Below are 23,919 nucleotides of genomic sequence, written 5' to 3'. Positions count from 1 at the left end.
TTATAGAAATATACATAACATATATATATTACGTAAAACAAATGAATACTTGCATCTCGTCTCGTCACGTCGTGTGTGATATTTTTCGTTTTCTTTTTTTAAATTAAAAATAAAAAAAAGTACTTTTTCTTTTCGCGATCGAAACGAAGCATTTTTTTTTTCTTTTTTTAAACGAAATATAAAGAAAAATAACGCAACAATGGTCACAACTTGAATTAATAATCGCTCGTAAATTTTAGGTACAGTGATCTTAACAGCAGTTGGATTTTTTTTTCTCTTTTTTTTTTCAATTCAACGAACTCTTATTGCATTACGTCCTACGAAAATGGACGTGGAGCGACGATTAAGGGGGGTGAACAATTTTCCTTTTTTTTTTTCTTTTTTTTTTTCACGGATCTCATGCACGCCGATTTACTCAGGTAAATTTATCGTATAATTAAGTACAATGAGGAGCGTACGTGTATGTGAGAAAGTGTGTGTTAATGTGATAATAATAATAATAATATAATAATATATAATATAATAATAATAATAATAATATAATATATATATATATATATAATTATATATATTATATAATATATATTATTATAATATAATATAATAATAATAATAATCGTAACGCACATATACGCGTCACGTATCTCGGATTAACAAATAAATACAAGTATACATACACAACGCACACGTTAATCGTTGCCATTTTGTTTTTCATTTTCATTACGACCACGTGCTATAAACTTAATCCCTAAAAAAATCAATATTCTTAAAAAAGAAAACAATTAAATGAAACATTTGTACTTTAGCAGTATAGAGCAGTCATTTTGTCGTACTTATTAGATTCTTAATATCGTTTTATCGTCGTTTTTATATTATTTTATACATATGTAATATGTAATATTTATATATATATTCATATCTATATATTTATTTTTTTGTTTGTTTGTTTGTTTGTTAAGAAACAATTCCCGTCTCGCTTGGCACGCCATCCAACATCATGATCTCGTCTCATCATGATTTATTATATTATATATATATATATATATGTAATATGTATAATTATCGTCTAACTGACATTTCATTCATATTAAAAAAGAAGATTATAGATGTATAGGTGTGTGCTATGTGACGAAACGCGACGTACGCTTAAGCATTATTCGTTTATCTATCTATAACTTTACACATAGATATAATATTTAAATGAAATTAATATAATAACAATCACCATAGTTCTCTTTCTCGACTATATGGAAGGGGGAGGTGGTAGTGGTGGTGGTGGTGGTGGTTTTATGCTTGAGTAGTTGTTCTTTTTTTTCCTACTTCCTTTTTTCTCGAACTTGTTCCAGAGAATATTATATATCCTTCTCTTCTCTTAACAAAGTGTTGTGTTACGCGTAATGAGAATAACAATAATAATGATAATGCAGTTATTACTATTATTATGGCTATAGTACAAATGACGAAGATGATGATGATGATGATGATGATGATGACGATGACAATGACGACGACGGTAATGTGCTAATAATATAATTATCGTAAAACATCGTAATAATAGTAATGTCAATAATATTAGCAATGTTACTAACATAATGTCAATAATAATAATAATAATAATAATAATAATAATAATAATAATAATAATAATAATAATAATAATAATATAACGAAATAATAATCAATAGTAGTATTATTTTAATATCGATTATAATTCTCTCATTTAAAGTATTTACAAACGTTATAGCACCATGACCGAAATCTTTTAAGGCTGATTTAAGAGAACAATAGAAATAAAGAAAGAAAGAAAGAAAGAAATTATTAATAATTTCCAACAATTTGTCGAAGGGGGTGATATTTTCTTTTACCAGTCGACAGAAACAACCCCATCTTTTCCTACATTAGCAGCCCCACCCCCCCTCCCCCTTTAAATCGGGGGGGACACGAAGATAGAAAAAGAAAAAAAAATTATTATTATTATTATTAGAAAAGAAAATATAATTCAACGCGAATATTAATTTCATTTATTATTACTAACAATGAGATATTTTTAAGATATTTATGCTCGCGAGTGTGATTAAAAAGATTTTTAACAAGCGATCGATTGGCGGACGATACCATTTGATGGCATATATCATAATAATTCTATCAACGTTAAGTATATTTGGCCGTTTTTAAATCGCGTTTTCTTTTTCATCAATTTAATCAACGATAGAGTATCGAATGAAACGGGACCTAGCGACTAGAAATTTAGAAAAGAAAAATATCAACGCGATAATTCTCTTCGATCCAAGTTGAAAGAAAATTTCAATATATTTTTACAATAAAACAGTAATGATATTAAAGGTATATCGGTATCGACGTGTTCTTACTACGCCAAAGGCCTAATTGAAATTTTCCTTCTGACTTTCTTTTTCTTTTTTTCTTTTTTTTTTTTAAATAACAAGATAAAAGATAAAAAAAGATAATCAATCTCGAGAGAGATAAAAATTAAAACGAATTATTAATTCACCTAATGAAACGACGCGTGAATAATTTCTTTTTTTTTATCGTTGCCAACTATTTCGCGCACGTTTTTAGATAATTATTATAATAACGATATAATATCTCTGCGCAGATCATTTTATCTGGTAGATCCTAATTCGGTTAAAGAATTTTCTCGACATTTTTTTTTTCTTCTTAACTACAACGACGGCGATTAGAATTAGAAAAGAGGTGAAATAGTGAAATAGTGAAAGAGAGAGAGAGAGAGAGAGAGCGAGAGAGAGAGAGAAAGAGATAGAAAGATAGAGGAGAAGGAAAGAGAGAAAGAGAGAGAGAGACAGAATTAATTAATAACGATCGACTTAATAGTTGCCGAAATATGCTACCATGATAGATCTACGATCGTTCGACGTAACGCATATAATAATTCTATTTTTTTTCCGCATATAGATTTATAATCTTCATATATATCTATATTTGTATGTATATATATATTTTTTTTTTCTAATACATATATATCTAATATATATATATATATTATTATTATTATATATATATATATATATTTATATAGATCCATTCTTATATTAAACTATGATATCCCTCTTTATTCTCAATATATTAATTAGGTATGATATGTTTATTCACAACTTGATGTGAGCGTTTAGAGTTGGAATCTTTTCTTGTAATATCGCGAAGATAAATTCTTCTATTCCTTTTACTCTTTTTTTCTTGTTGTTTGTTGTTGTTGTTGTTGTTTATAGCAATATAGCGATGTATTGATAATATTTTATTAATTTAAGTACGACGCGTTAGATAAAACATTAATTTTTCTATCGATAAACTTGCTCTTTCTTCCCATCTCTCGCCTGATGGATATATACATACATACATATATATATGTATATATATATATATATATATATATATTTATAATAATTACATATTGATATACGCATTATATTCTAGTCATTGTCAGAGAGTTATTTATTAGTGTTTCAAAGTTCGAAGAGTTGAATGCGCTCACTTCAGGGTTTTTTTTGTGTTATATTTTATTTTTATAAAACCAATATCTCTGCTCGTGGATTGGATGGATAGTTTCCGGCTCGGCGGTTATCTCGTCATAGATAAATGTACTATTGTTTCGTAGGTATGTTTTCTTTTTTCTTTTTATTTTCCCTTTTTTTTTTTTTTTAATGACTTTTTACCAGAATCGAATAATATTTCATGAAAAGAGGATAATTAGAATGATTGATTCTAAGCGTTCAATGATCTGACGGAATTACCCTGAAGTAAGTTAGCATATATATATATATATATTATTACTATTCTACTTGTCAAGTAATAAAAATAGAGATTGCATAGATTGAGATTCGTAGCAGATTACCTCGAATGTTACGTTCTAAATAGAATATCCTTTCGAGTCTTATAACATGAGATTTATTTATTATTTGCGTCTTATATATGAATTACATTATTATTTTAGGATAATTCATAACTTCGCGATAGATAACGCGGTTTTTTTTGCTTTCTTTTTTTTTCTTTTCTTTTCTTTTCTTTTCTTTTCTTTTACTTTACTTTTCATTAACTGGAGTATTCCGTAACTTTTTTTATCTTTACTTCCATATAAGTGAAAACCGTTTATATATTGCCGTCTATTTATTTAGTCTCTTACGCGCGTCACTTTGAAAATCTTTAAAGACAAAAATAAAAAAATGGGTCCAATCAAGAAAACGTAGAAAGAAGAGATTTCATTTTAGAGACGAGTTTCTTTTTTTTCGTTTTTTTTTTTTATTTCTTTTTCTTTTTTTCTGTTCACTCTTTTTTTTTATATACGATTAGATCTTTTCCGATATGTCTAAGGAATTTGGTGTTTTCACGTTCGCCGGTCTTGTTATTAGTGTCGAATAATTTTCTATATATTTATATAATATCGCGATAATTCTTTTCCCCTATCATCCCCCGCCCCCTTAATTAATTAAAAATTAATTCCAAAACTTTCAGTCGTCTTATTATAATAATATGTTAAAATTCTTAAAACTTTGAGAAGAACACCAATCGGACTCCGAAAGTTATCTCAATAAACCTCGCGAACTTGATCGCATTATCTTATCTACTTTTTAATTCCCTTTCTTTTTTTTTCTTTTCCTCTATTCTTCTCATTCTTTTTTCTTCTTTTACGCATGTCGAATGCAAAAAAAAAAAATAACGTACAAACTTTCGAATCGCTTATTACGACGCAATGTGGCATATACACGATATAATAATTTTTAACGCGAAATATCATACCGACATTATTGAGTATTTAATTGCCCATCCCTTAAAAGGATGCGAAATATCGAGTCAATGTATCGTCAAAGGTACAATTTCTCTTTCTCTCTCTGCTTTTTCTTTGCCTTTTTTCTGTTTTACTTTTCTTTTCTATTTTTTTTTTGCTTACTTTATACTTTGAATTCGAACGATTTCATCTTGTATTTCTTCATCCTAGATCATATGTTCGTTCGTTCATATCTTCAGCAGGAGTTACGCGGATTTTGAGCATATAACTTTAGTATATGTATTGCTTGTACTTCCACTTAGAAAAACACCTTTTCTCGCCATCGAAACGACTCGTAAAATCGCGAAAATAAAATGCGATTTTTATATATATGTATATATATATATATATATACATCATCTTTTGTTATGATATACATACATATATATATATATATATATTTGATATATTATATCCCATCGCGATAAAGCGAGGTTAATATTTTTCATTCTCATATATGGTTCAGACCGAGAATGGTTTTGCTTTTATTGCTAATCCGTACCCTCCATAACAAAGAATAGACCAGAAAGGAATCCCCCTCTTTCCAAAGATGGTCTGTCTGGTCCATCATCATCATCTCCATTGAGACGGGGTAAAATCGATGAGCCCTTCTTCCTCTTCTTCTTCTTCTTTTTCTTCTTTTTCTTCTTCTTCTTCTTCTATCGCATCTCATCTTAGCAACGATGATACGTCACTGTCGTTTCTCAACCAGCGAAATCGAGAACGTTTCCTGAATTTCTCTATTTGTGCGATCAGCTCTGGAAAGCTTAGATTTATCCCGGCAGGAACCCATCATATAATGCCTGTGCCGTTTCGATACGAGTCCTGAAACATATCGTTTACGATATTTTCTTCTAAATGTCTTTGTAATTTTATTAACATATCTTATATAACAATTATTTATTAAATGCTCTTTTAAATGAGAAATATAATAAGACGCGTTATGTGTTGGTAATTATTACGTTACGGGGGAGGGGGGTTGCTGTAAGAGTCAATATTATTTATTTTTATTAAAATATTATTATTATTATTAATTTAATTATATGAATTTGTCATCAGAAACTGAATATTTTCTTTTAATAAAGATACTTTTTCTCTTTTGATGGAAAAATAAAAAAAAATAAATAAAACGAAGTATTAATAACAATACCTCTTCATTGCAGGTCTTCCTCGCATTTAGGAATGTCGAAGATCTCGGCGAAAAGAGGTGGCAGCTTCAGTTTAGTCCAGTTTCTCCTAAACCAATCTAAAAGATTAGCGTGCCTAGCACCAAGCGCCCTGAGTTCCGGTATCCTTTGAGAAACTCCAGATAAGCTGGCACAGCCAGATGCTGAGGTTGCTTCGGCACCGGTGCCATTGTGATTTCTTGAAGTTTGAACTCTGAGGGCTTCTAAAAGACGATCCTGAAGCCTCTGGACCGCTTTAACGTCGTTAAGACCAGCCCTTTCACCGAGTAGCACTGCACCCGAGAACAAACCTAACTCGGCGTCTGCCAGTTGATAAGCGTTTAAAGATGACGTGAATTGCATCAAGGCCGCCACGAAGTCGGGCTACGATTTTTTTTTTTTTTTTTTCAAATTGAAACAGTCAAAAGATTAGTAAATGTCGTTTGAGAATTTGAACGATAGTCAAACATTAACCCTTCAAACTGGGAACTCGTTAAAAACGAGTGCTACTAAATTTTTGTTTTCTTTTTTTTCTTTTTTTTTACGATTGCATAAATCTTCATGTGTAGTATTTACCGTTGGCAAATAATTAATTTCCCGTTTAAAGGATTAAGATTGATGAGATAACGATCATGATAGACGAAACAAAATAACGAATAATAATTGATTACAGAGGTGTAAGAAAATATAAAGAGGAACATACCTCGTACATGAGTTCCATTTGTTGCCTGGTGATGTATGTACCATCCTCGAAAGTCATTGAACTATCTGTGGTCATTTTAGAAATGTGACTGAGCCAGACCTCGAAGAAGCCAACTTTGATAAGAATGAGTTGATCGTCCTGCGAGAGTTCACAGAATCCTGGAACCCTCTTGGCAAATTCTACCACCCTCTGTACCGACGGTGTAACCCTAGTCGCAAACTGTTGCCACAACCAGATTCTCTGTGATTCAACGGTTTCTGCTGTTGAGGAGGCTGCCTCTGGGTCTTCCGGGCTGGCCGGCTGCGAAGAATCACTCGCCTAATCAGCAGGATTACAAAAAGAAACACAGGCATTGCTGCCGATTCTAATCAAGGATTTCTATATAACTTTAATATTATAATTCAATGAAGTATTCTCTCGACACAGCAAGAACAACAACAAAAATCCAACGATAAACAAATTTCGTTTATCTATTTTTGGATTTTAATCTAGATCAAAAAAAAAAAAAAAAAAGAAAGAGGAGAGAGAAAAGATGATTAAAAATTGTTAAAGGCCACTACGAAAATGAGGTTACGCTCGGTGTGTCCTCAAATATACTTGATCTACCACTGATAATTCTTTTATGCATTCCATGCGAGAAAATCGATACAGGTTCGGAGTTTATTAAACGTTGAATGAATAATAAGTATCTCGTTAACGAGAGAACAGAGATCTTATTTATTACATTACAAGCCCCTATTTTGTAATTAAAGGCAAATGCACAATAATGATGGGTCTTTAGGATATTCATTAAGTTATTCTCACCGGTATTATCATTGGCTTTCGTATAAGACCCCTCGTGGACTCCTCGGTAAAACCACAATGCGCGTGATGTGCTTGCGACACTTGAAGGATAACATCGTAAACTGCCAACTGTTTAACATCCGTGTCGGATTGATCAGCTTCGGCAACCGCTGATGGGGGTATTCTTGGCATTGCATTGCCACCTTGTCCGTTATTGTTATTGTTATTATTATTATTGTTATTATTTTGACTGCTGGTGTTGTTGTTATTGTTGTTGCTGCTGCTGTTGTTGTTGTTGTTATTGTTGTTGTTGTTATTGTTATTATTATTGTTATTGTTATTATTGTTATTGCCAGTTCCAGCGGAAGACGTGAGCTGTTGCACGCCGGTTGTAGTCGTCGATGTGGTCGTCGTCGTGGTCGTCGGTACGGAATCTTCAGGACCTCGTTCTCGCGAACGTTTCGGCACTCTGCCGTATCTGACAGCTGTACAAAATATAATATTTATTATTATTATAATTATTTTATTACCTATTTCTATTTTATTTTATTATCTTATGCTATCTTTATTAACACTAGAACTACCGGAAAAAAAACAATGCTACTTCTACCAAGACCAGTCAAAATGACTGGTCATTTATAATCGTAAAAACAAAAGAATTTTTTTATTGTTTTGTTTTATATTATCATATAGAATGAATATAAGGGTATGGAAATACATCTATATGATGACAATTTTTAAATAATATAATTTAATTATAATAACAACATTTTTAATGATACTAAAAAGTATAAATAGAACTTTTAGAGACAAAAAGAAGAAATAAACATACATAAAGTAAATATAAGAAGTATTTTATTAATAAAAATGTAATAGAATCTGAATAGAAAAGAAAATTATTATTAATTATTTTTAATATAAAATATTAAAATGATTGTTATTTATCTGATTATGATTCGTCACATTTCTTACAAAAGTAATTTATCTTTGTAGTGCATTGTTTGCAAACATATTTTTTACATAAATTACAAATGACAGTAGTCTTATTATTATTGCAGAACCCTATTTGACACCATTTATTTGAAGAAGGTGAACTCGTTGATGTACTTGGAGAAGTAGTTTCTTGTTGCTTGATTTTTGATTGTACATATTCAATGGCAAGTTCATTTGCTAGTTGAAACAAGAAGTCTTGTCTAGATATTTTCTCACCTGTGGTTTCCTTATATAAGATCCAGGAATTTATGCCAGCTAAATCTAAAATGTTATAAAATACTTGGAGCGGCCATCTTCTAGATCCGGATTTTACGCTATATTTTTTTGCCATTTGGTCTGTAATGTCCACTCCAAATTTAGTTTTATTATAAAATTCAACCGTCTCGGGTAACTTTTTATTACTTTTACCAATTTTGATACATTTGTGTTTAGAACTCAATATAAAAACTTTCTTTTTCGGTTTACTTTTGTAAATTGTAAGGGTAATATTATTTGATTTATAGAGTAGTGATGAAAAACGAGTCATAGTATCCTTCTTTATTTTACAAATTTTTGGAAATTCTCTTTTGTTGCCACGTATAGTGCCAACAAGGGTGGCACTTCAAACTCATCAAACTCATCATTATTACCACTATAAACTGTTTCAATATCTTCTTGGTCACTTTCTTCATCCTCGATATCAGAAGCTTCCATTGAAATATTGTTTATTTTTCGCAGCAAATCAAAGGTTTTTATACGTTTTGCCATTTTTTATGGATTACAAAAAATCGCTATATAACTAGAAAATAGATGCTATTCCCACGACTATGAAATAAAGAATGATCGCGTAAAACTACATCGAATTTATATTTCGATACACTACGGCAACGATTATATCACTATGTATTATCGCCAGATAAGCAGTAACATGAGAGAAAATATTAAAACAAAGAATAATACATTCGTCTAAATATCTAATCGACGGTGTTGATTTCAAAAAACAGATATTTTCAGATTTATGTCGAATTTAAGAAGTACCAGTCAAATGACTGGTATTGGTAGAAGTAGCAAATGCCAAAATTTATTCGAATTCTGTTTAAGTTATAAAAAATAAAAATTATTTTTACAACCCATTCCTTATATCTAGAAAAGTCCTATAATTTTGAGAAAAAATGTAACGTGAGGTGGGAATTAAATAATGAAGTTGCGCGACCAGTCATTTTGACTGGTCTGGTAGTTCTAGTGTTAAATGGTATATTAATACTTTACGTAGGATACTACATAGTTTTCAAGTATAACATATTTTCTGTCTCGTTAGAATTGTAACGTTTGTCGACTCGAATGTTTTATTTTCTAATTCATTTAGAAAGATTCCTTTTTATTTACCAGTCTAATCGATGTAATTATTATTGATATTATTATTCATTTTTGTATATTTTATAATTCGAAATTACTTTGCAATCTTATTTGATCCTGCTTTATTTTCTTCTTTTATTATATTTGTTTTCAAACGAAACACCTCGTTCTCGCGAACGTTTCGGCATTCTGCCGTATCTGACAGCTGTACAAAATATAATATTTATTATTATTATTATTATTTTATTACCTATTTCTATTAACCAATCTTATGCTATCTTTATTAAATGGTATATTTAATACTTTACGTAGGATACTACATAGTTTTCAAGTATAACATATTTTCTGTCTCGTTAGAATTGTAACGTTTGTCGACTCGAATGTTTTATTTTCTAATTCATTTAGAAAGATTCCTTTTTATTTACCAGTCTAATCGATATAATTATTATTGATATTATTATTCATTTTTGTATATTTTATAATCCGAAATTACTTTTAGGCCAGTCAACGCGGGCCTAACTTCCAGATTCTCTGGCAAACGCGTGCATCTTTGTCCTAAGGGTAAGTTGACGACGCTGAATCGAATGGTGCTAATTTTATTTAAATTTGATCCCGAGGTTTTGAGAAAAAGGGTAAAAAAGGGTAAAAAATGGCCTTATCTTAGAATCTAGGCATTTAATCGAAAAAAGTTTCAAACAAAAGTTGTAGAGAATTGAAAAATACTAAAAAAATGTTCTATGAGTTATCTTCGTATTTTCAAAAATAAGCGCATAAAATTGGATTGAAGATGGGAACAAAATTGTAAGAGTGGGAGAAAGCAAGCTTATCCCTCCGTCGCGTTTTACACGCGAGCGAGCTAGTGTGCGTGCGAGCGTCCGTGTGCACTAATACACAAACGAAGGATCTTCGGCAATCTTCGGGACTCTCGGTCTTGAATGAAAGTGCGAGTGAGAGAACAAACCAATACTTCTCTCTTTTTATTTATCATGCGATAACGAGTATTATTGTCCTTGGCCATCGATTGTTGAGCCTTCTGATATTTCTCTTTTTATATTTTTTCTTTCGGTAGCAAGAATTTTACGTCTTGGCCATCGAGCGTCGAGCGTTTTGTATACGAGTGCGAGTGAGAAAGAAAACCGATATTTCTCTCTTTCTATTTTTTCTTTCGGTAGCGAGAATTTTTCGTTTTGGCCATCGTGCGTCGAGCGTTCTATATATCTATATATATCGGCGTATAAGCGCGGCACTTTTAAATCGAATCTTGATGCTTATGGCACGCCGTTTCTTTATTTATTGTCAAAAATAATGAACCTTGAGTAAAAAAAAAATAATTCATTTTAACAGAAACTATTATTATTTAGTTGAGAGTAAAAATAATGAATTAATTTTGTGTCTCGCCATAAAATTAATTAGAATAATAATTGATATAAATTCTTTGCCTCACAAAAATTTATTTGTATATCAAATTGAATACGTATTCTCTTTAAGACGAAATTTAAAATTTAAATATTTTCCTATTAAATTATGTATTTTATAAAATTTTAAATTACTGACTTTTTGTCTCGTAAAAATTTATTAGTGTATCAAATTAAATACATATTTGAAAAAGAAGAATTTTATATCCACACATAAAATTAATTCAAGATATATATGAAAGGATATTCTAAAAACGTGGAATTTATTTTTTGTCTATACATAATTTTAATTCATTTTTATTATGTTATAAGAAAACAGTAATGCATTCTGATTCATCTTCGAAGTCTTAAGAATTGTACGAAAAAATTGAGCAATTATCAATTGGTGCGTTAGCGTAAGTAGTAACGTCTTCGCTTCTCGCGCTGGGTATTAACGTTCGATTCTTCGTGGGGGAATTATTTTTTTATAAGTTTTTCTATCTTAGGTTATATAAATTATTTTTACATTTCCTAATTTCTAATTATATATAGAAAAAAAATTAAAATTATTACAAAAAAATTCAAGCAATAAATTTTTTTACATCCTGCACAAATAAACGAAGTTTATTACTTAAATTACAAATTCATCCTGTAAATATCATCCTAAAAAATGTATCGTTTCGGCACGTTAAAAATTAATTTTTGTTATTTATTGGATATTATTTTATTTATAATTGGTAATTTTATTACTCGCGTAATAATGTTGATTTCTTAATAAAATTTATATCGTTAGTGCAAAATTTGAAAAAAATCTGAGGTGAGACTCACTGATCGTCTCCTTGTTAAGGATAGAAAAACTTATAAAAAAAATAATTCCCCCACGAAGAATCGAACGTTAATACCAGCGCGAGAAGCGAAGACGTTACTACTTACGCTAACGCACCAATTGATAATTGCTCAATTTTTTCGTACAATTCTTAAGACTTCGAAGATGAATCAGAATGCATTACTGTTTTCTTATAACATAATAAAAATGAATTAAAATTATGTATAGACAAAAAATAAATTCCACGTTTTTAGAATATCCTTTCATATATATCTTGAATTAATTTTATGTGTGGATATAAAATTCTTCTTTTTCAAATATGTATTTAATTTGATACACTAATAAATTTTTACGAGACAAAAAGTCAGTAATTTAAAATTTTATAAAATACATAATTTAATAGGAAAAATATTTAAATTTTAAATTTCGTCTTAAAGAGAATACGTATTCAATTTGATATACAAATAAATTTTTGTGAGGCAAAGAATTTATATCAATTATTTATTCTAATTAATTTTATGGCGAGACACAAAATTAATTCATTATTTTTACTCTCAACTAAATAATAATAGTTTCTGTTAAAATGAATTATTTTTTTTTTACTCAAGGTTCATTATTTTTGACAATAAATAAAGAAACGGCGTGCCATAAGCATCAAGATTCGATTTAAAAGTGCCGCGCTTATACGCCGATATATATAGATATATAGAACGCTCGACGCACGATGGCCAAAACGAAAAATTCTCGCTACCGAAAGAAAAAATAGAAAGAGAGAAATATCGGTTTTCTTTCTCACTCCCACTCGTATACAAAACGCTCGACGCTCGATGGCCAAGACGTAAAATTCTTGCTACCGAAAGAAAAAATATAAAAAGAGAAATATCAGAACGCTCAACAATCGATGGCCAAGGACAATAATACTCGTTATCGCATGATAAATAAAAAGAGAGAAGTATTGGTTTGTTCTCTCACTCGCACTTTCATTCAAGACCGAGAGTCCCGAAGATTGCCGAAGATCCTTCGTTTGTGTATTAGTGCACACGGACGCTCGCACGCACACTAGCTCGCTCGCGTGTAAAACGCGACGGAGGGATAAGCTTGCTTTCTCCCACTCTTACAATTTTTTCCCATCTTCAATCCAATTTTATGCGCTTATTTTTGAAAATACGAAGATAACTCATAGAACATTTTTTAGTATTTTTCAATTCTCTACAACTTTTGTTTGAAACTTTTTTCGATTAAATGCCTAGATTCTAAGATAAGGCCATTTTTACCCTTTTTTACCCTTTTTCTCAAAACCTCGGATCAAATTTAAATAAAATTAGCACCATTCGATTCAGCGTCGTCAACTTACCCTTAGGACAAAGATGCACGCGTTTGCCAGAGAATCTGGAAGTTAGGCCCGCGTTGACTGGCCTATTTGCAATCTTATTTGATCCTGCTTTATTTTCTTCTTTTTATTATATTTGTTTTCAAACGAAACACGAAATTTCGATTTCATAGAGAGAGAGGGAGATAACGAATAACTATTGTAGAATGATATGTGTATATGATATATGATATATTTGATTACGTTGTGGGTGTCCGCTAATGGATGGTAATTTTCAAATAAAAGGGATAGAATAAAGGATACGCGATAATCGATGATAAAAGCTTTCTCGCGAGACAAAAACATAACGATGTATGTGTCAATATACATATTATACATATTTAGTTGTATTCTACATATATATAAGTAAGTTTATTACTATGTTTAGGAAAAAGGAACGAGAAGTTTCGACTTAAGCGTCATATGCACGTGTACGTTGTGCTTGATGGAACTTTGACGTTTAATTATGCACGCAACTTCTTTCTCTCTCTCTCTCTCTCTCTCTTTTCCTCTCTAACATCAACCCCCTTTCAACCCCGCGGGTTTACTTTACCACTCGTCGCCTTTGGCCAACGGAAGCTCGTAGAGCAAAGTTGATGTCGCGTTGAGATGAGTTTACGTACCTGATATTCTAGTTTTCCAATCAACCGATTTACATATCTAATTGTAAGATCTTAACGAAAATGACGTCGATTCGTAAAATAGTCACATTTTAAATAGATCTTAATTCCGATAGATGTTCTATTTTAATCCGAAGTTTAATATTGAAACAAGTTGAAACGTTTTACTATGATTCGTGATTTTTTTTTATATCGTATTACGAAAGACTTGTTATTCGTAATTACATGTAGGTATTTCAAGATGAAAATGTTGAAGAAATAATTAGTATTGATTTTTATTTCTTTTCTTTTTTTCTCTCGTTGAAACAAAAAAAACTTGATACAAGAGTTTTATAGAATTTAGTTTATTTTTCAATCGTCATCTTGTTTGTTCGATTATACAGTTTAATCCTTGATAATCACTATTCTGATGTATCTACGATAATTATCTATGCGAAAGTGGTTTGATTATTTGATCTTATCTCATACTTACAATCCCTGGACATGCCGACAGCTAGGCACTTCTTGAATCTGCAGTACTGGCAACGATTCCGATTTAATCTGATTACCAGACACTTGCCGTCCCTCAGGCACCTGTATTCTATCTGCTTTTGTATGCTTCTTCTGAAGAATCCCTACGAATGAAAAACGAATCTTTCAAAAATACTCTCCGACAACTCGGATATCATTATAGAGAAATTATCATAGATCTACAAACAGGATAGGTAGATAAATAACGAACAACAAAAAATCCTATAATAGTTTCATCGAGTCCCTTTTATCTTTTATCTAAGAACTCGAGGCACGCATTTCATAGATTTTCGATAGAGAACAAAATTGTGAGTTTAAATTTAGAAATTTATATATTTTTCTTTTTTTTAAATTATTTTTTTTCCAATTTGTTATAATGATCATAATGGGATCTACGATAGAATTCGTTTGCATTTCGGTTCAGTTTGATATTAAACGTAATAGCTCTGGTAATCTGGAGTTCGCCTGATCGAATCGGAAATGAGAGAGAGAGAGAGAGAGAGAAAAGAACATCTAGGCATCTTCGTGACTAGAGAACGGATGAAAATTAATTAGAAGACATTCGTTTTCTAGTTACTTCGAAAGATAGTAGTAACCAAATGATACACATATATACACGTATGCTTTTTTTTTTTTTAAAGTAAAATATCAAAACGTACGCGTAATTATATGACGTAAAGAGTACATTTAAATTTACTTTCAAAAGAACAAAAAAAGAAAAAAAAGAAAAGGATTACGTTGAATCGTTACAGAAAACACAAATGATGTGATCAAACATATGAAATATATTCTAAAATAAATTGTTCGACAGATAAATCAAATGAAATATATTATATCAGCGTAGAAATGTATATGGGGTATTTATTACAAATCGTTAATAACTGAAAATAGAACAGGAACTGTTTGTCCGATCGTTAATAGAAAATAAATTTAAAGTACTTAATAATACGAGAAACGATGTTGACATTTGCAAAGATAAATTATAGGATTTTCAATATATCTATATATTAAACGGGATGATAGATGAATGAAATAATGAAGAATCCTGGGAACATGTCGTTTCCTTTAAACGATCGAAAATTGAGATCTCCTATTTATTAACATTGATATCAATTAATTAAGAATAAACGTTGGTAATAGTTCGCGAACTGCATTGCTGATGCGTATCCCAGGTTCCGATATCCTGCATAGCGCATTGAATAACGTGAAACAGCTGCCTGTAATATAGTTCTATCTTTCTCTCTCTCTCTCTTTCTCTTTCTCTTAATTCGTTGGGAAAAATCAATACTTATGTCACACGCCGGTTTAAACTGTGTGCGCGTTTATTACAAAAGCTAAAGAAAATTAATAATAGGTAGAGAATTATTTGAAATTCAATGGAAAATGATGAAATATTGTAGCTTTGATTACGTACCTCTCATTAATCGTTCGAAATTGTTACGTTCTTTATTTCGAAGTATCACGAAATAAAGGAAGAAAGAAAGAAAGAAAATAAAAAATAAAAACAACGAAGATTAGAAAGATGAGGAAGTAATAATTATTTAAAAAATAAAAAAAAACGCGTAAGAATTATTTTTTGAAAAATGTGACAAACTCGCACACGTATGGAAAAAGGTAATAGATGAACAATGTTGATAAAGATTGAACACGCGAGATGTGAAACCGGTGACTAATAAGAATTGTCGCGAACTTTATATCTCGAACGCGTTTTATCGTTTCGTTTAATAGCAATTCGTTACGAGCACTTTCGTTTATTGAAATATATGTGACAGAAGGTATAAAATCGATCGAAAGTTTTACAAAAGTTTGTATCTCGTACGTGATGACTTGTGTGTTAACTTGTAACTCGTAAATAGGCATTAAGTGAAAGGCATTAAATTATTATAATTATTTTATTATATATTTCTGTCGTTTTTGAAAAGAAGAAGAAATCAAATACGAGAAGGGGGGAAAAGAAAAAGGAAAAAAAGAAAAAACTCGACGCGACAAGTTGCATAATGAGCGTATAATTTCTTCCGCTAACTATAAGTGGACATACGTGAATTGGTTGTCTCTGTCTATCGAATGTTATGCGAGTTCGCAGTAGTAAAAGCATTGGAATGGTCGGACAACGCAAAGTAAATCCTATAATTAAAACTTTCCCTCCCCCGGCTAAAATTGAAAGTTCCTTATAGCGATATAGCAGCTTCTCTTCTTTTTTTTTTATTTTTATTTTTATTTTTATTTTTTTTTTCATATCGAATCAATCATTCGTATCTATCGATTATTTTTTTCTTTTTTTAAAACGGACTTATAACTTACAATTAGACGGATTTTTATTTTACCTCGTTTCGTATTTATCGGATATATCGAAATATTTCGTTATATTCGATAAAAGTTTGGATCACAAAAAAATGCGACGGAACTTTTAAATAGACTTTAATCTTTATTATAGATTCAAACGTTAATACTTTAAATCGATAAACTTATTTCATAATTTTTTGTTTTTTTTTAGAAATACGATTATAATGTTGTAATAAAAATATAATATAGAATATATATATTAAATTAATTTTGAGATTCACGAAAATGATTGAATAAAAAAGAAATATTTATAAAATATCTTTTGTTTTAAGAGACTACTTTAGAATACAAAATTAACTCGACGTATATAATACTTAATACTCTCCGTCTACTTTTAAATAGTTTTAATCATATTATCCCGTTTTAAACATTTATCAAATTCTTGAAATTCTTCATAGCAAGTGTATTTATATATCCTACCGATAGAAGTAAAAGAAGAAGAAAAAAAAAAAAATAAAAAGAAGAATTAGAAGAAGAATTCACTTTAACCACGAACGAGTTCGTTTTCCGTACGTTTATTAAATTTTAATAGTTAGATATTCGTCAGCGATATCGAGTCACGATTATACTCTCTCTCTCTCTCTCTTTCGCATTTAAAAAGATCAAAAGAGAGAGAGAGAGAGAGAGGGAGGGAGAAAAGACGTCTCGCATTTTTGAACGTATTCTCATCATATTGAAAACGTACCGTGGAATCGAAAGTTGCACGTGTGCGTTCAGTGCTCAAACACATATACAAGCAGGAAGATGCGATCTTTGTCGAACCATGTATCTATATATGTATATGTATATGCAGTATATATATAAGTATGTACGTTGTATGTAGTTGTACGATCGCGAGAATGCACCAATTCACCGTTAACTCTGGCCTTAGGGCTTCCGTGTTTCAATCTCAGACGAGGAGTGCCGCTCGATCGGTGGATATGCATCTCGTGCAAAGCTTAAGGTCTATTCACAACAAATGAATGTTACGCTTCCTAGTAGAAACATCGTTAGAAGGAATTCAAAGTACAATTTGGTAGGTTCCTTTACAATCGGAATATCTATTGTATAACTTTTCATCTTTGTATTTTAACAATGATGTCTCGGGATTGTACGTATATTGAGTATGTATATATGTACTTGTATATAAATCAATACAGAGAAAAGTTATACACGAGGGAGGGGTATATATAATTGGATCGTTTATTATAAAAGTGGGTTAAGTAGATTTTTGAATAAAATTGAGAAAACGTATCAGTGTGTTTTCATGTTTTATTTATATAATTTATGAAAATTATATAATTTTTTCTTCGCTAATGGGCGTACACGTCCACTTTCATAATGAACGTTCGTATATGATGAACAGACTGTAGAGAAAAAAAAGTTTGGAATTATTACGTAAATTCAGAGACACTGGATATTTTTATATATATAAAAAAAAAAAAATAGAAATTAATGCCTTTAGGAGTAATGTGCTCTAATTGAATATTATTTCTATGCAAACATAATGCACAACTTATTTGATATATCAAAACTTTATCGTTATATTTGCACGTATATTTTTTTCGAGAAAATAATTAATATTTCAATCGCGTAGTCTGACATTCGAAGAAGAAAAAAAAAAAAGAAAAAAGAAAAAAGAAAAAAGAAAAGAAAAGAGGAAAAAAATGTAGGATTTTCGTTATTTTTCTCGCAACAAAAATATAGGATAAAATTAAACGAATTATCGATTAAACGAGAGATATCACAAAGATTACGTCTAGCTGGATATATTTGAACACTTTCGTATCTTTCAGTTTGATATTACTCGACGAGTTCTGTCATTATTACATCAAAATAGCAACTTGGTTAAACTAATTATAGTAATTTTGGTTCTGCACAACACAACACGTTACCCGAACGAAAAGAGATATGAATTGTTATTTATATCGGTAAATCTCGTGGCGGCAATAACGATACACGTATTAACAAATACAAATACAAATACAAAAGCAAAAACAAGCATGAGATAAAACACAAAAGTAGATGATCGCTCGTTTCCTTTACTCGCGTTCAGGGATCCCTGTAATTTATTACACCTCGTTGCTAGCTTCGCTAATACTAATTATACTTTAGTGCTGATCACGAAGCGCGTAGGTTAATGTTCGCAATGCGTAATAACGTTGTCGTTCAATAACACACACACACACACACATATGATCAACAATGTGTAACAATGTATTCACTTTCTGCAACGTGTCACTCTTGTCAATCATTATTATTTCTTTTATTTTTTGTTTTTTTCTTTTCATCGAGGAAAAAATACAATTCTACCTGGGTAAATCTTTTTTTTTCTTACGATTCGTAGAGAAATTATGCTATTATTTCGATCGTTTGTTAGACATATTTAATATTGTAAGAAGAAGAAAAAAATAAATAATTATAGATACTTTTGATTAATAGAATAGTATTACTTATAAATTTTGTTCTCATGAACAACATGTATTAATATCAGTTTCATAGATAAAGAAAAACTATAAGAAACTTTCAGTGAGAATACGAGCACGTATCTATTTTTGATATAATCGTATATTACGTACACCATCGTTTCTATTAACATCCTTCTATAATTGCTTTACTTGAGATAAAGAGTGAAATAGGATATATATATATATATTATATATGCAGGTATACATCGCAGGTGTTTCTCTGTATAACATAGCTATAAATCTTTCTAATCTAACTTGATCTAACCGATCTCTCTCTCTCTGTGCACTCTCTCGAAAGTCGATCGATCGTTAGATCGTGCATGTTGTTCACTTACGAAAGGTGTAAAGAAGAAGAGGTAAGAGAAAATTAAACAAAAAGAAAAAAATATTTAAAGAAAAAAAAGGAGTGAGAGAGAGAGAGAGAGAGAGAGAGAGAGAGAGAGAGAGAGAGAAAAGAAATAGTTGATTTAAAAAAAAGAAAAATAATAATGAAATAAAAGAACAATAATATAATGAGTCGATGATTTATTTGAAAAATAAAAAAAACAGATGCTTACTTACCTTGCACCCCTCGCAGCTAGTAACACCGTAATGATAGCCACTTGCCTTGTCACCGCAAACTTTACAAGGTACAAAACTTTTAGCGGGCGTCGAACTGTTAGAATCGGCCGCCGCGTAATGTTGCTCTGTAAATAGACAAAAAAAAGACAAATCTAAGATAAATATGTGTACGTGTGTGCTTAACGAAAAAAAAAAAAAAATAAAAAAGAGAAGTTTTTACAATAGGAACGAGAATCCTTTTGCAGATAAAAATCAATGCACTTTTTAAGAACAACAAAACATTTATGATTTTCGCTAGAAATCAAAAAAAAGCTCCTCTTTGTTCCTATGTTAGGTGATACGCATACGTATGCGAGAGAAAATATTTTTCAGACAAAAAGAGTGAGAGAGAGAGAGAGAAAGAAAGTGTGTGTGTAAAATATTTTTACATTATTATTATTCTCTTATATATATATGTATAAAGTCTCGTTCAATAGACTTTTTAGAATGTAGAAGACTATTCCTATTCCAATTTTATGGAAATTCTTTGAAAAATAAAGATAAAGTCATTGAAGTTAGTAACGGTAAGAAGAAAGGGGGAGGAAAAGAAAAACCATGAAAGACAATCGTTGGAAATGTTAGTTTCTTTCTCTCTCTCTCTCTCTTTCTTTCGATTGTGTTCCATAGTGCTTTTCTCGTAGAAGTATATAGTTGCCTTTGCTGCTTTAAGGCGTTGGCGTCAGAGTTGCAAGAAGGGTTTAGAAAGATGAAGGAAGAAAAGATAGGAAAAAGAAACAGGAAGGGAAAATAGAAGTAGAAGAAGAAGAAGAAGAAGAAGAAGAAGAGAAAATAAAAAAGAAGAAGAGGAAGAGGAAGAGGAAGAGAAGTAAAGGTAAGGTAAGGTAAGGAAAGGGAAGGGAAGGGAAAGGAAGGGAAGGGAAGGGAATAGACAGACGCTTCTGTGGTCGAGGTTCTGGTGTAACGGAAAGCCTGCATCAACCGTTACACGAAGATGTGGACGATGAGGAGAAGGGAAAATAGTAGTCGACCGCTCCAAGGAAGATACTTTCTTATTCGACATGGATGGAAAGAGATGAGAGAAGAAAACGCCGATGGGTAGGAAAGAAAGGAAAAAGGTAAAAAGTTAAAACGGGGCCGGGACCAATCTCCGTGAAGGGAGATTAAGAATACAGTATCTTATAAACGTATGTAAGTATTTACTCGTATCTACTTGTATCTACTAACTATTAACGAACGTTTACCGTTTCCATCTCTTTATCGTAATCAAACGAGTTTTTTTCTCTCTATTTATTACTGATAAATTCAAATCTTTAAAATAAAAGGATAAACATATGTATTATATTATATTCTTTTTTTTTGAAATTATACTTCTTTTGGCGCGTTTAGGAAAATGTAATGGGAGTGATTTTTTTCTGAGCGTCTGTAAAAACGACACCATGAAGTTTGTCGGTATTTACGACGCGCGGCAAAGCGATTTCAAGTATACGGCATGAAGTTGTCTTCTCTTCTTCTTCCCCTTTTTTTCTCAAGCGGATCACCCATCCAAATACTAATCGTACTCAGCGCTGCTTTAATTTAAATGATCGAGCGAGAACTAATGCTGCAACCGCGCCATGGCTGTTGACGCGTCAAGTAATTCGATATATCTCTCTTATATTAGTGTGGACTGATATCTATATTTTGATATTTTCTTTTTCTTTTTTTTATTCTTTCTTATATATATTCTTATATTATATATATATTCTTATATTATATATATATAATAATAATTATTATATATATTTTTAAATTCTTGATAAAAGATCGATAAACGTTTAATATAAAATTGTATTATTTGTATCATGTGTATTACATACACTTTGTAAACGATTAATTATATTAATACAGGTTCTATGTAAGTTTATAATTCATTACATGATCAAACGTTATTACGAGGATCGTTGAAACGTTAAATGACTGACTCATAATGAAGAATTAATATACTGCTATTTGGTCCGTTAACGTAATTAGAATTTATACGAGTATACTTTTTTTCTTATGTTTAATTTATTAGACAAAATTGGAAAATATTTATATATAGAATCCATTGTATATAATTATATAGGTATATTATATAACTATTATATGTTAGAGAGTTAGAGTATTACGTTTCTAGTATTACGTGTCATTCGTAACGAACGGTACTACTACTCCTTTCCTTATTTCGTAGAGTTAACGTAAAGACTATTATAAGGATCTAATCTCTTTGGCCGTTATCCCACATCCGAAAACGGCGTTACTTTTTTTTTTTTTCTGTAACGTTCGTAGACGCGTTTGCTATAATGATTCTATGTACCCATATATATATATGTATATATGGGGTTGGACTCGTTCGGCTTGTTTCACGTTTCTCTACTTGCACCGTAATACGAACGATGAGAACGATCAAGGTTCACGAGAATACGAGTATATATATATATATTATTTCGTTACAATATTAAAATACATTTTTTGTTTCGTAATATTTATTCGAATATACATTTTAATGTTAAAATTATATCCCACGAAAAATAACGTTGTATGTACTACCATTAATGTACCATTATAATTTAAAGAACGATGATCTATAGATATTTAAAAAACATTGCTCGTAGAATTTCGATCGGTGTTTCTTTCGAGGCTAATGTAATTGCAAATTTTTTGTTGTAATTAAAAAGAAAAAAAAAGAAAAAAGAAGAAGAGTAAACGAAACTTCGTAAAATGTTTCATAGGGTCAAAAGAAAAAAAAAAAGAAAAGAAAAGAAAAAGAAAAGAAAAAGAAGGGTGTTAAAGTTTTCATTAATTTATTATAATAGGAAAAAGTTATAAAAAGATATATAAGAAAAGCAGCCATTGGTAAGCACTTATTTATATTCGTTAAATTACTCGTTACCGAACCTCGAACGTGTCTGGGAATAAATCTCGGTGCTTTTAAGTACTTCCTCGTATGGCAATTATAGAGCACTTTAATAGCGACTTAATCGTTCGTGCCGATGCAAATTTGGTCGTTTCTCCTACGGGACCAACGGCAATAAAAACTCAAGCCGTTCCTCTTTCTTGTTCATTATACACCGAGAGAGAGAGAGAAAGAGAGAGAGAAAGACAGACTCGATATTATTTATCGTTAACTGCTACGATAAATTCAATATTACGACGTTCTCATATTTCCCGTATGTGCTCGCTTACTCGCACATACAAATAAAAATATATATACATGTGTGTGCACTTATATAAACGAGAAAGCTTAACTCGTCTCTCTTTTTTAAAGATCGAACGCGATCTTCACGATTCGGAGGGTGGAGGTTGGGTGGGGGTGGGGGAAAGAGACTTGCATTGTATGCAATAAGAAAAGCACGGAAACCACGTGTTTATTTTTTTCAAAGAAGATCGACTAAAATCCTTCCTATCAATAATATCTTTAACGATTGACGTTTACTTTCCTTTCATTCTTCGAGCTATTCATTTTTATTTTGACGTAATATATATTTTATTTCTATTATTAAAATAAATTAGAGATCGTTTTTTTTGATGATCGTCGTTTCAATCCAATTTCGATCGAATTATTTTGTCACGGTTTTGTTTGATTAAAACTCGAGTAATATCTTTTTTACGCTTCCTTCTGTTTCATTTTGCTTTTTTTCCTATTCTATAATAATATCAACATTATTTTTGTTTGCAGATCAATAGGAAGGAGGAGGACTTTTCTTTTTTCTTTCTTTTTCGATAAATCGATAATATGAATATCGATGAGGTTTCTTTTTTCTCTCTTTTTCTCTTTCTCTTTCTCTCTCTCGATAAGACGTAAGCGATTTCTAGATTTTTCTCAAGATAGTTTTTAAAATCTTGAGATTTCTCTCTCTCTCTCTCTCTCTCTCTCTCTTTCTCTCTTTCTCTCTCTCTCTTCGTAGAAACATCGATCGTTGTCCGTATATTTTTTCCTCCTTTTTTCTTTCTTTCTATCCGATGTAGTAACAGACGTGTCGCGTTCCTTACGGTCTCTACGTCGATGAAACGTAAGGAAGAAAACTTCCGTTACTTTCGTAGGAAATATCC

General features: G+C 30.7%; 1 protein-coding gene across 4 annotated transcripts in view; it reads right to left on the bottom strand.

Annotated features, from left to right (window-relative positions):
* Positions 1-5,428: 5,428 nt before the first annotated feature.
* Positions 5,429-23,919, bottom strand: part of LOC122526473 (ecdysone-induced protein 78C) — a 93,922-nt gene continuing 75,431 nt past the window's right edge. For 3 of the 4 annotated variants that reach the window (XM_043649895.1, XM_043649898.1, XM_043649894.1), the window contains exons 3-8: positions 19,849-19,973; positions 14,460-14,601; positions 7,472-7,935; positions 6,668-6,985; positions 5,949-6,348; positions 5,429-5,623 (exon numbers count right to left, since the gene is read on the bottom strand). In XM_043649895.1, coding sequence (XP_043505830.1) covers positions 5,953-6,348; positions 6,668-6,985; positions 7,472-7,935; positions 14,460-14,601; positions 19,849-19,973 — 1,445 coding nt within the window. In that variant the 3' untranslated portion in view covers positions 5,429-5,623; positions 5,949-5,952. The remainder of the gene's footprint in view (positions 5,624-5,948; positions 6,349-6,667; positions 6,986-7,471; positions 7,936-14,459; positions 14,602-19,848; positions 19,974-23,919) is intronic. The other variant, XM_043649896.1, reaches the window with a different exon arrangement.

Source organism: Polistes fuscatus, unplaced genomic scaffold (assembly GCF_010416935.1).
Source record: "Polistes fuscatus isolate 324 unplaced genomic scaffold, CU_Pfus_HIC Scaffold11, whole genome shotgun sequence".
Lineage (NCBI taxonomy): Eukaryota > Metazoa > Arthropoda > Insecta > Hymenoptera > Vespidae > Polistes > Polistes fuscatus.
Note: the sequence above shows the minus strand (reverse complement) of the source record. Positions and strands in the feature narration are given on the sequence as shown.